This window comes from Anomalospiza imberbis, chromosome 5 (genome assembly GCF_031753505.1).
Source record: "Anomalospiza imberbis isolate Cuckoo-Finch-1a 21T00152 chromosome 5, ASM3175350v1, whole genome shotgun sequence".
Lineage (NCBI taxonomy): Eukaryota > Metazoa > Chordata > Aves > Passeriformes > Viduidae > Anomalospiza > Anomalospiza imberbis.
Window position 1 is genome coordinate 65334415 of NC_089685.1, and position 16116 is coordinate 65350530.

At 40.1% G+C, this 16116-nt stretch overlaps 2 protein-coding genes across 9 annotated transcripts in view; one reads left to right on the plus strand and one right to left on the minus strand.

Annotated features, from left to right (window-relative positions):
- The window catches only part of APAF1 (apoptotic peptidase activating factor 1), a 31283-nt gene extending 26631 nt beyond the window's left edge, over positions 1–4652 (minus strand). For 4 of the 5 annotated variants that reach the window (XM_068191662.1, XM_068191664.1, XM_068191665.1 and 1 more), the window contains exons 1-5: positions 4515–4652; positions 3200–3341; positions 2742–2931; positions 1282–1479; positions 79–262 (exon numbers count right to left, since the gene is read on the minus strand). In XM_068191662.1, coding sequence (XP_068047763.1) covers positions 79–262; positions 1282–1479; positions 2742–2931; positions 3200–3337 — 710 coding nt within the window. In that variant the 5' untranslated portion in view covers positions 3338–3341; positions 4515–4652. Of the gene's footprint in view, positions 1–78; positions 263–1281; positions 1480–2741; positions 2932–3199; positions 3342–4352; positions 4374–4514 lie in introns of those variants that run through there. The other variant, XM_068191663.1, reaches the window with a different exon arrangement.
- Positions 4653–4702: 50 nt separating this feature from the next.
- Positions 4703–11417, plus strand: IKBIP (IKBKB interacting protein). 4 transcript variants are annotated; one of them, XM_068191671.1, is made up of 4 exons: positions 4703–4986; positions 6999–7227; positions 7933–8050; positions 10382–11417. In XM_068191671.1, the coding sequence occupies exons 1-4, from the start codon at positions 4980–4982 to the stop codon at positions 11135–11137; spliced, it is 1110 nt and encodes a 369-aa protein (XP_068047772.1). In that variant the 5' UTR covers positions 4703–4979; the 3' UTR covers positions 11138–11417. The 4 variants fall into 4 exon arrangements, with proteins under 4 accessions (XP_068047772.1, XP_068047769.1, XP_068047770.1 ...); XM_068191668.1 differs by having other exon boundaries at positions 8931–10405; XM_068191669.1 differs by having other exon boundaries at positions 4703–4949; positions 8931–10404.
- The last annotated feature ends 4699 nt before the right edge of the window (positions 11418–16116 follow it).

Genomic DNA, 16116 nt, shown 5'->3' on the forward strand with positions numbered 1-16116 from the left:
ACCTCAGATGATTAGACCAAAGTTACTCTGCAAAGTTTTATCAGTTAAAAGAATAGTATTTGATTTTACTGACATCACCTGGGGTATTTGCGTAACATCAGCAAACGAAGACGATCTTTAGCCTCCTCAATGTTAAGTGGTGGCCTTTGTGAAAGAGTGGAGTCATGCTCCAATCTACTACAGAGATTCTGAAGTTTTATGAGCAGCCCTGCTTTGTCCTGTTTCCCAACAGAGATCCAGTGAACTCCTCCTGGAAAGTAATCTAACAAGAAAAGCAATATTAATCATGCTATACATTTTAAATAATTTAAAATATTTTATAGCAACTTACAGTAGTAAGTCAGCATTAATTAAAACACATACCTCTAAAATCTGTTGCAAGTCATCCTTGCAACTCTACTATTAACACCAAAGGGTTGTTCTACAAGACCACTCCTGTTTATTTTTAAAGGAACAGACTCTGTAAGGCAAGTACCCACAGAAATTTCACACCATCACTGATGCTGTTGTCCCTCCTTTCTACACGTCTTCCTTCCTGTCCTTCCAAAGCCCCTTCTGCATCCATCTTTCTGCTAGTCTGACCTACCATTTACATTTTTACCCTGTGTAGTACTGCAAGAGTTCAGAGCCTGGGGTGTAAAAATAACCCATAAGCAGTGATCAGGAAGATATCTAGAAGAGTCAGCTGTAGCAGAGGACGCTATAGTATCTATCCCTACATCATTTTTTTCTTTAATTCCAAGTCCTACTTTCTCCTCCTAGTGTCCTATGCAAGGAAAAATAAATAAAATAGAAAAAAATCCATTCAACAGTTGCATCTATGATCTACTTTAAGCTAAGGCAATACTAATCACCCACAAATGCCTGCCACTATTAAAATCAATGCAAAAGTTAGACCAAGATTTTTTTTTTTAACTCACGTAGCAAGGAGTCTGAGGACCTTACAAGCAATGCCCAAAAGGAATATAACTAGAGATATTATTTTGCACTAACAGAAATAAAAATTTCAAGGTAATCAAGGATGCATCTACTCTCACAAACCAAAGCAGATTCTAAGGTGAAAAGCTATTCAAAACTTTTCTCTACAAACTAACAGACTACTTAGTGGTCCTAGACCACTAAATGGTTATGAAAGTTGTATGTTGCAAGCAAGTATTTCAGAATCACCTAAGAAATTTAGAAATCCCAACCACTTTCAAGGTGACATATGCACCATACGTGTCCAGTATGTGTATAGCTACAGTGATTTTTATAAAAATACAGATGTTTTTCTGAAAGTACCTTCCAAGAGCTGAGGATCCCTTAAAGCTTCTGCCGTTAAAACAGTCTTCCCACAGCCTGCCATTCCATAAACTGTGACCCAACCTGGATCACTTCCCAAGCAGTACAGTTTCTTTTTAATAGCATCTACCAGTTTCGGTCGAGTGACAAACACAACTGGTCTCTGTGGTACGCCTCCTTCGCAGAGAATGGTCTTCACTAAAGAACAAGAAACATCAAAATAAAATGTGAGTTCTAAATGAGATGCCTCTTCCAACCCAACCAAACAACTCTTCACCCAAAATAACTAGTGGGCTCCCTCCTCACCTCATGTCCCATAAAAATGCCCTAAAAACTGCTGGACTCAAAATACCAAACACCCAAAAAATACTGCTTTTTAGAAATAAAAATAGTTACTTAGCATGTAAGTACCCCCTACCTAAAACAGTGTTAAAATTAATAACTGCATGAGGAAAGCTTGTTATATTAATCCCTAGAAGTGAAGACAGAATTAACATCTGCCATGGAAACTGTGGCAAACGTGGCAGGTCAACATCACTATACCAAACAATCAAGTCACTTTCTCAGCCAGAGGTCACCACACCGTGGATGCAGCAGAAAAGAAAGGATGCTGTGTAAGGCCTTTCCTTGGCAGTTCACAGCACAGCACTGGGGTCCAAGCAAGACTTCCACCGATTTAAGCTGAAATAGCACGACTTGAATGAGGTAAAGCATAACAGGAAAGGAAATGTGCACTTCATCTGCCCACCTTGTGGCTATATGGAGTGACATAACTGATAAACTTGATAACTGATAAACTTTGATTATCTAAGATAGCCTTGAACTCCACATGTCTTTGACACTTATTAAATGCAGAGTGCCAGTAAATACGGCAGTTAGTCATATGCAGTTAGAAGGTTCTGCCCATTAGAAACTACAAATTTATTTTGTGTCAAAGATGATCCTGATGACAATGCGGGTAAAAGTCACGGAACTTACATAGGGTAACTAAAAGATCTGGTGGAAAGAATTAAGTAACCTAATAATTAGATCAATTAATCAATTATCTACTAGATCAATGTAGGTTGAGAGATTCCAGATTACTCTTCAAGATAAATATCAGAATTTTGGAAGCTACAAGTTTTTCTTTTAATACATACAAATAAGAGTCCTTCTTCCACTTACAACAAAAATGCTACAAATTAGAGAAAACCGTAAGAGCATCAGTTCTTCTGCCTTTTAAAATCAGCATTATTCAATATGAACACTTTCACGATGACCTATAAAAATTGTAACTGTTGTAACTCTCCTGCCACATTAAGTAGATGAAATAGACATAGTTACTACATGACCAAAATAAACAAATGCACCTACTGCTCCTTTTTCATTGGAACAGGTATTACACACAGTCACTTTCTAAGGAATAAAAAAGCCAGTTTGTGTTCACTCTCCAGCACAGGGCTTGCTGTGGTTACACTGACCGTAGGAAGTCATTCCATCCATTGAACTCTTTCTGTTACCAGATGAGACGGCTGGGATGCCATCCTGAAGAAGCGCAGCAAGATCTCTGTACCCTTCATGGAGCAGTGCATTATAAAAGGATCTATATGAATTATTATCTTTTGTAAGAATAATGTTTATTAGCATAGCTGCTCGCTCCTTCCGTGTATTCTAGAAAAATAAATTAGAAGAGATATTATACAAAACTAAGAAACCCCAGAAATTATTTAATCTGTCACTTTATAAATTATAGGCTATTTATAGTTACAGAAATAGCCTTTAACTTACCAAACCCCTAATCTTATTAAGAGCAACAAAAACTGTGTGCTAGAATTTGACAAATCCAGGAATGAGATAGTCAGAAATCACTGTTTTTAAAAAGGATGGTAAAATACGTGAGTAGATTAGGAAAAGACATAGCAGTGAGAGATAATTGTACCTGTTGCTTCACTCTCTCCTCCTCCTGTAATGTCAGTACTTCATCAGAAATCATACGATCCATAATATAAGAAGTCTTGATGTCATTTTCCAGTGCTTGACGATTCATAAGCAAATAGTTTCTACTCTTGACATCCATATTTCTTCAGTGTGAAAAAGAGTGACATGGGGGGAGGAGAAGTAAAGTCAGTCTGGGAACATAACTTAAAAGCATGAGGAAAGAAGTTTTAGAACAGCTTATAAATTTTAGTGTTAAAATCAGAAAGAGTAGCAAAGCACCAGCTAATTCTGAAAATACATATTTTCTTCCCATTCCTATGAATTTATATTTATGAACACTTTCAGAACTAACAAAACCAAAGACTACAAGCTTCTCATATAGTAGCATCTTGCTAAGTGTCTCTATTAAAAGGTCTTCTCCCCACTCACTACAACCCCCAAAGTTTTTTAAGTCTTTGGATCGTGTGGTTGGGTCAACAGGATGAGAAAGAGGACTGGCCTCATTGCACAGGATAAACGCATTGCTGTCTCCAAGTTCAAGACTCCATACAGGGACTTGGATCTTGACATATGATGGAAAAGGGAGCACCCAGCACTGCCACTGACTGCGCTATACCTGCCTTTATCAGCATTGGGACACGCAACTTCAAACTTGCATTCTTCCTCCATATCATAAAAAACCAAATGTCGGAAGAAAACAGGTGAAAACTATTGACTACGGCATAAAGAACTGATCAGCGACTCCGAGAGTCCTAATCGGTCAAAACGCTCTCTCTGATCACACTCCTGCCAGGAAAGCTCCATAAGCAAGTCCAAACTCTTCCACAGAGCACCCACGCAGGTGCCTGCAGAAGCGTTCACCTTTTCCGGCACTCTCTTCTTCAGGAGCTGCGTAGATGTAGAACAGCTGCCTTTGGGTAAGCCCGTGATAGAGTGCCTCTTCCGCCGTGCTGACAGAATTTCCTAGTCACTAAAAATTACGTAGTTAAGAAAGCCTTCCACCCTACCTTTATCCCACCGCACCGCGGAGGAAAGGGGACGCTAAAGCTCCCTGGTCGAAAAACGGATAATAATAATAATAATAATAATAATACGCGAGGCAAATAGAGAAGAAATCGCTCCACAAACACCCAAAACGAAGGGTTAACTCACACCGTGCCGCTGCTGCCAGCCGCCAACCAAACAGAAACCGAGGCGCTCAGACCGCCCGCCCGCCGGCCCCTACCCTGCCCCGGCGGAGCCCCTCGCGGTGCGGTGCGGTGCGGTGCGGTCCGGTCCGGTCCGTCCCGTCCCTGCGTGTCCGCCACGCCGCTCACCTGGCGGGCAGCGCGGAGCCCCGGCAGCCGCCGGCCCCGAGCCCCGCCGAGCCCCGAGCTGCAGCCGCTGCCCGCGGCTCCCGGGAAGGCGGCGCCGGCAGCGCTTCCTCCTTCCGGGCCTGGGCGAGGAAGGGCCGGCCCGGCTGGCTGGCTGGCTGGCTCGCTGGCTGGCTGGCTCGCTGCCCGGCCCGCTCACCGCCCGCCGCCGAACAAAGCCCCGCGCTGCCTCCCGCGCCGGCGCGGAGCCGCCGAGCCCCGGCTGTGCGTGCCGGGATCGCTGCCCGCGGCGGGCGGGCCCCGAACGTGGCGGCCCGGGCGGCGACGCGCCAGCCGCGACCAGGGGAGGGGGCCCGGGGCCTGTAAACGTGGTGCCTGCGGGGCGGGGCGGCCTGCCCGCCTCCGAACCCCGCAGCTGAGGCCGGAGGAGCGCGGCGGGTACGGGCCAGCGGCCGCAGGGAGGGGGAGATGGGAGGTCGGCACTGCCGGGGCTGGGGCATCCTGCAGGGCGGGCTCGGGCTCGGGCTTGCCGGGGGCTCGGGGCGCGGAGGGGATGTGGCTCCCTTTCGGGGGAGCGGAGGAGATGTGGCTCCCTTTCGGGGGAGAGGAGGAGATGTGGGTCACTTTTAGGGAGAGGAGGAGATGTGGCTCCCTTTCGGGGGAGGAGGAGATGTGGCTCCCTTTCGGGGGAGGAGAAGATGTGGCTCCCTTTCGGGGAGAGGAGGAGATGTGGCTCCCTTTCGGGGGAGAGGAGGAGATGTGGCTCACTTTTAGGGAGAGGAGGAGATGTGGCTCCCTTTCGTGGGAGGAGGAGATGTGGCTCCCTTTCGGGGAGAGGAGGAGATGTGGCTCCCTTTCGGGGGAGGAGGAGATGTGGCTCCCTTTCAGGGGAGGAGGAGATGTGGCTCACTTTCGGGGAGAGGAGGAGATGTGGCTCACTTTTAGGGAGAGGAGGAGATGTGGCTCCCTTTCGGGGTGGAGGAGATGTGGCTCCCTTTCGGGGAGCGGAGGAGATGTGGCTCCCTTTCGGGGGAGGAGGAGATGTGGCTCCCTTTCGGGGGAGGAGGAGATGTGGCTCCCTTTCGGGGTGGAGGAGATGTGGCTCCCTTTCGGGGGAGGAGGAGATGTGGCTCCCTTTCGGGGGAGGAGGAGATGTGGCTCCCTTTCGGGGAGGAGGAGATGTGGCTCCCTTTCGGGGGAGCGGGCCGGTCCGGAAGGGTCTCTGGGGAGCTGCGGCGCATCCCTCTGAACCGCCCCAGGCTGCGCGCTGAAGCCGTCCTTTTAAAGTAGAGCTTTTCTCTGTTAAACTCTTTTTCCAGCTACTAGTCAGAGCTCTCTTTTTTTCCTACACTTTAACTTAATAATATGTGCTCTCGAACCCAAAGATATTTTAAAAGCTTCAAAATACAATTTTTCTGTTCTGGTGGCTTCTTTTGTTTGGTTTTTGGGGTTTTTTTTTTGAGTTTTTTGTTTGGGGGTTCTTTTGATGGGTTTTTTTTTTGAAATGAAAAACTTTTTTTCCTCCATGCTTCAAGCTCAGAATGTGCTTCCTAGTGCTGTGGCTCAAACAGCTCTAAACTACCTGCATGACAGATTAGATTTTAAACAATACCTTTTACCCCTGTACATTACTATGTAAGTATCACCAAATATTTATATTTTGATATGTGACTAAGCAGCAATGCTGCAAAGTGATCCAAAAACCAGCAGAACCGTTTGGTCTCAAATTAGGCTAAAGCAACTCTGCCAAGGATCAAGACTATTTTGAGTACTATGGTGGAAGATTTTAGGCTTAAAAACTACACTCTGTACTTCACTTGGATGGTTAAAATATGAGCTGGAGATTCATATTGCCTCAATCTATTCTGACCTTAATTTTATCAAAAGGAAGCTTTTCTGTTTTCTAGAGGAATGATTTCATGAATCTTCTGAATTTTTTTATCATGACTTTTTGTTAACTGATGTTTGTGATTTTACAGATGACATGAAATCGTCACAGCAGAACTACTAAATTAAAGCTTGGTTTGCAATTTTATTTTTTAAATTGAAAAATTAACTTTCCCCTTTTAGTGTGGTGTAGGTAATAATTCTTTTTTAAATCTACAGGTAAAGCACAAGTTCATCAGTGAAATTGCTGATGAACTTGTGACAGTCATCAGCTACAAAAAGAAATATACTTTTAATCCTTGTAATTTTACATACATATTTAAAATAACTTATTCTATAGTAGACAAAATATTTCTGGAAAGATGAAATTAGCTTAAGCTTGAAAAGTCAGTTCAGCTGGAGAAAATATGAAGGCAGTGTTCTGTAATAGAGAAAGCAAATGAAAATATTATGATACTTTACAAAAGTTCACATAACTAGGAAGCATAGTGAACACCAAAAGAAACATTTTTGGAAGTGCATTTGTGTACTTAAAGTTTATGTTTGAGGATGTTTAAAAAGAAGTTAAAACTAGTCCTTTCTGTTTTTTTTTCCCCCTAGCTTTCTCCTTTGCTTCTACTTTTCAAAACCACAAAATGTCTGAAGTTAAGCCAAGGAAAAAAGGTATTTCTTCATCCAAGACCAGTGAAGGTTCACAGAAGGCTGATAAGCACAGTAATTATGGGAAGCTGGCAAGTCCCAGGACCAGCAATAATCACAGTTCCTTTTGGATGGACTCAAGGACAAGTTTGAGTGTCGTTTCCCTTGCTGTTTGCCTGGTGGTGAGCTGGTAGGTGACCCTCTCTAAAGAGGATTTTAATATTTTCTTTTGCATTCTGTGGGGTGTGTGATTTAGATGTTAGCAGAGTGCTTGGGCTAAGTGTCTACAGAAACTTGTTAGAGCCAGAAGGATCCAGGAAAGAGTAGCAGTATTGACAAGCATGGAAACATGGGCATGCAGTGAGTTACTGTCGAAGCTCCATCTGTTACATCACCTTGACGGTGCCTTGCTCATGAATTCTAAAGACCTGCTTTGGAGACTACATCTACCTGGATAGCAACTTAGGCTGACTGGAAGTGCTTGTTTGGCAGGCAATAAATGGACAGAAGAAGTGAAATAGAGTTTTCTGTAAATAATTTCCTCAGCAGTGTAATTAACTGTTCATCAGGTGGAGTCTTTAAGTAAAGAGACCTTTGTTAAAGATGTTTTAAAATATCTTAGCAGCATCAGTGCCTTAGTTACCTTAGCATGCAGTGTAAAAGCAAAGACATCTATTGATGCTTCCTTGCTGTCATACCTTTTTTAGAAGTATCAAGACAGATCAATTTCTTTTTCTTTTTTTTTTTTTTTTGTCATGCATTGATCTAGCAAATTCTGTGAACACAAATCCCTCCAGTGACAACAGTAACAATTTGCTGTGAATCAAGTCCTGGAATACTTGATATATACTAATTAAGAACTTATGTTTTCTGTTTATTTACTTGAAATTTGCAGGTTTCTATTTCAGCAGTCAGGTCAATTTGCTGATCTGGAAAGAAAGTACAATTTTGTACATCAAGAAGCTGAAAAAATCCTGGACGTGGGAAATAAAGTAAACTTAATTTCCGAAAAGGTAATAATTAACATCTTAATTGGATGATCTTTGGTGAACATTTGTCATTGCTTAGTGAATTGTTATTTTATTAATTTAACTGCCTGTTTTAAAACAAGTTTTTGGAATGTGTTTTACTTGCCTGTGAATAGGCATTTAGAGACTATTTCAAGTGACAAAGCATGTCAATCCATGCCATTGTTCCAGTAGGTGAATACAGTCGTTGTATCTCAGTATTATTTTTAGAAACTAAACTATTTCTAAGAACTTACACATACGCATGTTTCATTTTACCAGTCCTCTTTCATGTGCGATTCTAAGGTACATTGATTTCAAGAAAATTTACTGGCATTTTGATGTAGCAGAACTGTTCTAATAATATGAAAACATAATAAAGTGATGGATAAGAAAATACCATAGTAATGAAAAAAGATATTACCACGTGTGACATTATGCAATAGAAAAGCTGTGCTGGCTGCTGAATTGTCCCTGATACATTATGGATAATGATGGTAGCGCGGCTTATGCCAGTGATTTTGTTTCAGCACTGATCTCAGAATAATGCCATTTATATATGATGTAATTTAGATATTTATATGCTACAGATTGCGAAGTGTTGCATGAGATTTACTGTATTTTGGGCACAAAAAATCCAAGCATGGAAAATTGCATATATGCTATAGAAGTTCAACAACAGACATACCTTTTTTCCCTGTGACTTTTTCATGCTAGGTTAATCAACAATATTTTAAAGAGGAACTATGGAAATGCACCATGGAGGAGCTGTGTAACACGTACAGTGGTTTTTAAGGGACTTTATTATCTCTTAATAAATGGAAATGGTTTTCTGTTGTTACTTTTGTTAAGTAGACACAGACATTGTTTTATGTTGTAAATGCAGCTTGAGTCTTCTGAAAGTATCCTGCGAGAAGCTGCCTCATCCATCTCTGTGATGACTGAGTTTGGGCAGGAAATATCTTCTCTTCATAACACCATAAATGATATTCAGAACAATGAACAGACTCTATCTCTAAAGATGCAGAGCATTAATGAGAAGTTCCAAAATGTTACAAATTCCTGGAGAAGAAGTCTGGATGAAATGAACACAAATGCTAGTGGTTTAAAATCTGAAGCAAAGTTCATACATACAGAAGTTACTTCCAAAATTAATGAAGTTGACCAAAGAATTAAATCCCTTGCAGAAAGAGTGAGAGATTTGGAAGACAGTACAGCCAGAAATATCAGAACACTAAAAAAGCAAGAAGATGATGAATTCTCTAGAGTTGAACAAAAGTTGAACTTGGATGCAAAGTCAGTTGAAAAGCTAGAAAAAGAACAGAATAGTCTGGTAGCCAAGGACACAGACCTGAATCAGAAACTTGCAAACTATGAACCTAAAATTGAGGAGTGCAAGAGCCATTTGCCAACAATTGAAAATGCTATTCACTCTATTCTTAGGTTGTCAAGTGACTTGCTTGGTATGGAGAAAAAGATAGAGGACTTGAAGACTCAGCTGTATGCTGTGGAAAATGACATGTTGAAAACTGTTTCTGATACAGTGGTGGTGCAGAAGGCTCTTGAAGGCCTCCAGTCCAATGGTAGCTTGTTCAAAGTGCAGCATGAGCTAGCTGTCCCAGAAACAGGGCTTGACACAGCAGTATCTTCACAAGCAGAAGAAGTAACTTTAGAAAGCTTTACCTTAGAAAATGACCAGAATGGGGATAAGTGAATTTGGTCTTAGGCTTTTCATTGATGAAAAAGCACTTTATAATAAATAATGTGATTTAAACTTCAAAGACAGCTGATGTACTGTCACTGATCTAAAGATAATTGGAACAGCTTGAAAGGTAGAGAAAGAGGGTAGAGAGCAAGGAAGTAATAATTTGTTAAAGAAGGAAAGGAATATTTTCTAAAATTAAGGATTATTTTTAGTTTATTTATTAAAAGATCTTTTTTATTTAAAATAATTTGAAGCCAAGTATTTAGATTTAAGGGAAAAAAAGTTCCTATTTTTAGTTTTTCTTTAGTTTTCACTACCTAGTTTCTTTTGTTGTTACTTTGTGTATTATTTTCCATAGACTTGTAACACAGTGAACTGATGATTTGTGTTTTCAGAGGTCACCTTGGAAAGTCATGTAGCACCTTCTTCTAATTTTTTGTTATAATAGAAGCAGTACTAACATTATTAAGTATACTGAGAAGAAAAAAAAATCTGGTTGTGTTGTAACAGAAATTGATTTCCTAGAGACAGGGTTTGCACTCGAATGTCAGAATAGTAAGATATTTCATCAAAGTATAGCTTGAATTTTGATGTTGAGTTGTTAAGCTAGAAATATTTTTGTATCCCTCTAGTGTGAAAAGACTTGGAACTTAATGAAACAGCTGGAGGATCTTCAAATAATTTCTCACATTAAATATCTGCAGGAAGATATTTATACAATGAAAACATGGTCTGGCAGCATAATTAAAAAACAAGAAGAACTGGAGAAGAATTTAACAAGCCTTTTTCATGCAATTTCAAGCACTGAACAGAACGCAGCTTCTGTAGCAAAAAACGTAACATTGACAATTGTGACAGTAAAAACTGACATAAGGCGCATTTCAGGCCTGGTCTCAGACATGACAGCACTGACAGATTCTTTGCAAACACTAGAAGATAAAGTAGAAAAAGGTGAAAAGGCAACAGTAAGAAATATAGGTGACCTCCTTACCAGTAGCATCGACCGAAGTACGAAAATACAAAGCTTGGCATCCAGTAACGCAAGAAAAATCGAGCAAATTAAGACAGTACTGTCTGAGTTAAGGAGCGATTTTAACAAGCATTCTGATAGACTTTTGAATCTTGAAGGTGACAGAGCAAAAGTTCTGAAGACAGTTGCATTTGCAAATGATTTAAAACCCAAGATGTACAAAGTTAAAAAGGAGTTTGCCATCTTGGAGCCGCTAATAAATGACCTAACACTGAGAATAGGAAGATTAGTGGAGGAGGTGTTACAACGGGAGAAGGAAATTGCTTTACTGAATGAGAAATTGGCCAATCTAACAAGAGCTCAAGCAGAGATCAAGGATGTGAAAGATGAAATAACCATGATTTCAGACATTAATTGACCATTGAAAGGCCATTGCCTAAAGAAGTGTTTGAGGAGTGTGAACTCTCATCATGTGTAGTACTGAGATGACAGGCAATATTTAAAGGCTTCATTTAGAAGCACACCTAAACCTGAAATTTGTCCTATTCCTTTGAACAGGACAGGAAAAAGTCATACTTATTTCAAGGGAGAAATAATAATGTGAACAAAAAACGTACCTCTCTGCATGTATTTTTCTTTCTGAAGAATGAGAGATGCTATATTTAATAAATTGATTGTTTTGTACAATAAAGCAGTGTTAGTTAAAGTACAAAATTTTGTTCTTAGCTTTAGAGTTTGCTTTCATGAAGAAAGCAGGACCCAAGAATGACAGATCTCCAGTTTCACTTTCCTGCAGCAAAGGAAGGAACACAATTGTGGTTTCCAGCTAAACAAGAGGTAGTCCAACAGAAGTAGCACTTTGTCTCTATTCACTCTATGATTTTGTAAACCAGTTTCTTTTAAAAATAATATTTAACAAGGTAAATGCAGTGAAGCAAGAAATGCTCAGAAATATTGCTGGTGCCTTCCAGAAAGTTTGTTGCAAATTTAGATGGAATAATTTGTATAAGGCTTTGTGTGATTTAATTGTAAATCAAAATTACTGTGCAGCACTGTTCTGTCTTTAAAACACAGAACTCTATAGGGACAATGCTCTGAAAGACCTAATAATGCTGCTGATGGCTTTATCCCAGTGTCACAGTGTCTGCTCAGGAATCCAGCAGTGTTAGTCATTAATTATTTCTTAGTCTGTGAAATACTTTGGTGAGCAGCAGAATTAGCAAAGACAAGCTACTTATATCCCAAAAGGCTCCTGCTATGAACTACTGGGACTATTTAAGTGCGAAGAACAACAGATTTGAGACATTTGAAGTAAGCAGTAACAAGATAGTGGGAATGGTTTTAGCAGAGGAAGGTGGGGGAAAGAAGTGCATTAAATAGGAATAAAAATGGCTATAAATATCAATTAGAAGCAATACAGCAACTCAGAAAATCTCTGTAAATGAAATTATATCGAGAAGTATAAGTATATAGTAAAGCCTTTATATCTTTTTGGTTGGCCATACCTTAACATCTGGCAACTACTAGACTCTTGATTGTATGGAAGATGCAAACATTCCTCTCCCTCACTATTTTCCTCCACATTCAGCATTCCACGCTTCATGTTGCTGGTCTTCTGTACCTTTTTTGCTTCATTTGCCCACAGTCAACCTCCAATACTTTGTTTAAAGTTTTCTTCTTTTTGGTATAGGTCCATTCCTACCTCCCCCTTTCTTCTACCCCTTTCCAGTCCACCTGACAGATGGGAAGAATAAACCTGTCAAAAGACAAGTTTTCCTAGAAGCATCCACAGATACTCTACCAACCTCTGTCCCTTTGCTCTTCCACACAGTTTTTAAGTGAGCTCATGAAAATAACCAAATGGCATTTGAAGGAGGCAGCAAAATTAAAGAACAGCCATGGTAAAGTATGCATTGCCTGTCATACCTGAAGTAATGTATGTACACGTGCACATACACCTTAGGGGATTGAGGGTTACATAATAAATATATTGTGGATTAAAGACATCACAGGCTACAGTAATTTTATTCACTTTGCTTTCAATTTTATGAATGCATCATTTGTGGTCAGTAGCCAGTAGGAATCTGGAGAACTGGTAGAGCAACATCTACCTAAGTGATGTGGAAAATACATTCCAGCTGCACAGTTAATCTGAGCAGCTGTGACACAGCAGAGGTCTGTCTGCATGAAAAGAGTGCACTTGCTCCTTGGAACAGCATCCAGAAAACAAGCCAGAATAAACAACTGTGGATTTCACTTTCAACCTCCAAATCCTAGAACACATCACCCAGTAAAAAGCTGAGTGTACAGTCCTGTTTGTGGCCTCCAAGGGAAGTTAAGCATACAAAAAATGTTACAGGACCATTCACTCCCCTTTCCCTTCAGATGTATGCAGACTTCCTACCCTTACTTCCCCAGATAATCCTCTCAGAAACTTTCTTGCTGCAAACAAGACAAAACAAGTCACAAAGATAAAGTTTACTTGAAAATAGTATTTGGAATAATCTGTATCTCAAGTTGTCACACCACCGTACTGACCTCAGCAGTAAAGCGAGCGATCAGAAATTCTCCCATAATCCACACAGGTATTACAAATCTCTATTTGGCCTTCAGGCACACATCTCCACTGTACTAAAAAACTGAAGTTTTATAGTAGCTTTATAATTAGGCTGCTCTAAGCAGGGAGGCAGAGCGCTCCTTCTACAATGGAAAAGGTGAGCAGAGAGTGAGGTATTTTTCAAAAATTTAAAGCAGACAGGTAACCTTGCCTCCTTGTTTTAGTACTGTCAGTGGTGGGGAGAGTATCAGCTCAGTGAAACTACAACCCCTTAGATAATTTCTAGGGTCATGCAGTGATACTCTGTAATTTTACCAAATGATATGAGAGATTCAGGTAATAATGAAAATTACAGCTGTGCTACTTAAAACAGATCATCCCATTGAGCCCAAACTGTAGTGACATTCAGGCCATCTTTGCTTTTAATTTAGCTTTCAGGTACAAAACTGGCCAATTAATATATTTGTCAGCAACTTGAAAGGAAAAAAACCCAAAAGCCAGCAACACTAAATTATCAATGATGAAAAATTATATAATCAAATTAATCCCATAAGAATGAAATCTACTTTTATACACCAGAACGTTTGCTCAGCAAAGAATTTTCTGCTAGCAACATCTTTCTCCCCAGCACTGAGTTACAAAAATTGTATTATGTAACAAGGCCATGCAGCTATTAAGCTCATCTATGCAAGGTACTCATATTTGCTATAAAAAAGCAGGATGTTTATTGTTTTCACTGTGAACTACATCATTTCTATGTAAAAATGTAAATGAGTTACAACTATTTGAATTATTACAGCCCATTTTAAAATGATATGCAACAGACATTTCCGCAAGCATCAGTGAGTGTCAGCGCATTTCATCTGTAGTACAACCTGATACAAACACCATGTGCAAATGCAGTTGTTACTCCAAATTTATATATACGGTATGCTTTAAACCAGAAAGCTCAGCTCAGCTCCATAACCAGCAAGAAAGTATGCTTTCTCCTTCATAAAAGATACACAGGCAGCATATACATAATCCATGTTTTACAGAGCACTTTGGGGTTTACTGGTGGGCTTGGAGTTACATAAGTTCAAAATGGGGTACCCCTTTCGGATACAGGACTTTCCTTGCAATGGAAGTGCAAATCCATCAAAAGCACCACTGCTCCACCTCAACCTTTGGAAAATGTACCAGGCATTATGCACAAAGCTGTTAACAATGACAAAGTTGACCTTTTAGATGCATTTTAATACTACATTTTCCCCACTGAAGCTTATTTAAAATACCAGCAGGCAACCCATTAAGCAGTACCCTCTCCTAACAAGCATCTGAACAATTCTATGGCTGAATGTCAATGAAGCTGGCAGCTGCAAGGCAATTCTCTCCTCCTCTTGGGTTTTCCACTGAAACACAACACTGCAAGGAGCACTAAATGCATTTTCCCTTTCTCAGTTACAGAATAGGAACTGCTGGCTGCTCCTTGTAGATCTCCTTATCAGATCTACCTTGATAAAATTATCTAAGCATCTTTAAAAGATAGTTTCAGGTCTACCAGTGAACAATAAAAAAATGGACTTAATATTCTCTTATTACTGCACGCATTTGTAACTAACAATTGTGCAACATTGACTCAATCCTAGAGAAAAATTGTGCGATTTTGCTCCACATATAGAACGAGTTTTGAGAAATTTAGCTCAGCGCTAGATTGCTTGACAGACTACCTTACTACATGAGCCAAGCTTATCTCACTCTTCTGCCAGCCTTAAAATTTGACAGTTCTTCACTTTCCCCAGGTTTAGAAGGAACTTTCAGCAAACAAAGAAAAATCTACTGAGTTAAAACATGCCTCTAAGGAAAAAGATTTTCAGTACATGAAAGTGACAGTTTTGCCTAGCAAGCTGCACCATACACACAACTCCAAAAGGTGATTTAACATCAACAGTCTTAATACAAGATCAAGTCATAGTAAGAGCTCTTCTCCAAGGAAACTCTTACAAGTATTTAATGACTCATTAAATAATTTCAGAGCTTCCCATTCACCATGGGGAAACAAGATTTACTTACTTTTAGCATTAAATAATTTTAATTCAACAACAAAGTACTTATACAAGTATTTTATTTAGACTTAAGTCAAATTTAGAACCTTGTTGCATAATGCAGGCAGATAGCAGTCACTCTAACAGTGCCTTTATTACTGTCCTGGTGACAGGGAAATGGTGTACTTCTAGCTCTTACTCTAGCTTACTCTCTTACTGTTGCATTTTGAAAGGCAACAATTCAAAGTAAGGCCCAGCTTTCTCGTTTAGCATAAATCATTCAAAATCTTGGAAGACTCCAGCAAGATACAGCAGTTAGTACATTTATGATATTCCAATGGCACCTGCCTGATTTGTCCTTTTGGCTCGGAAAGAGCCAAGTAAACGGAAGAAGCAGCATAACATAAGTACCAAGCTAAGTTCAGTATCAACAGCTCACGTGCTGTAAGGCAGCCTATCCACAGCACTGCAAAAAAACCACGAGCTCCAGCTGTACTTTGTGAGCAAAGTAGTACTGGATAGGGCATAGTGATGACCAACTGTGAGTTATTGAACAGGTGAAATGCAGAAGGCAGCACGATCTCCCTTCACTAAGACTTGAGAAAAAAATTCAAAAATAAATACCTTAACACTGCCTTAATTGTCTCCTTTTGTGTGCCAAGGAGCATGTATTTCTTCACGTCAAGGTCCAAAAAACCTCGTATGGCTCCTTGTGCTGCAGAAATACATGGTTCAGCCATAATTCAGTATTATACTAATTCAGAAAAAAAAAGAACCCTGAAATAAAAAACTACAGCTGTAGCAAACGTAGGGAGA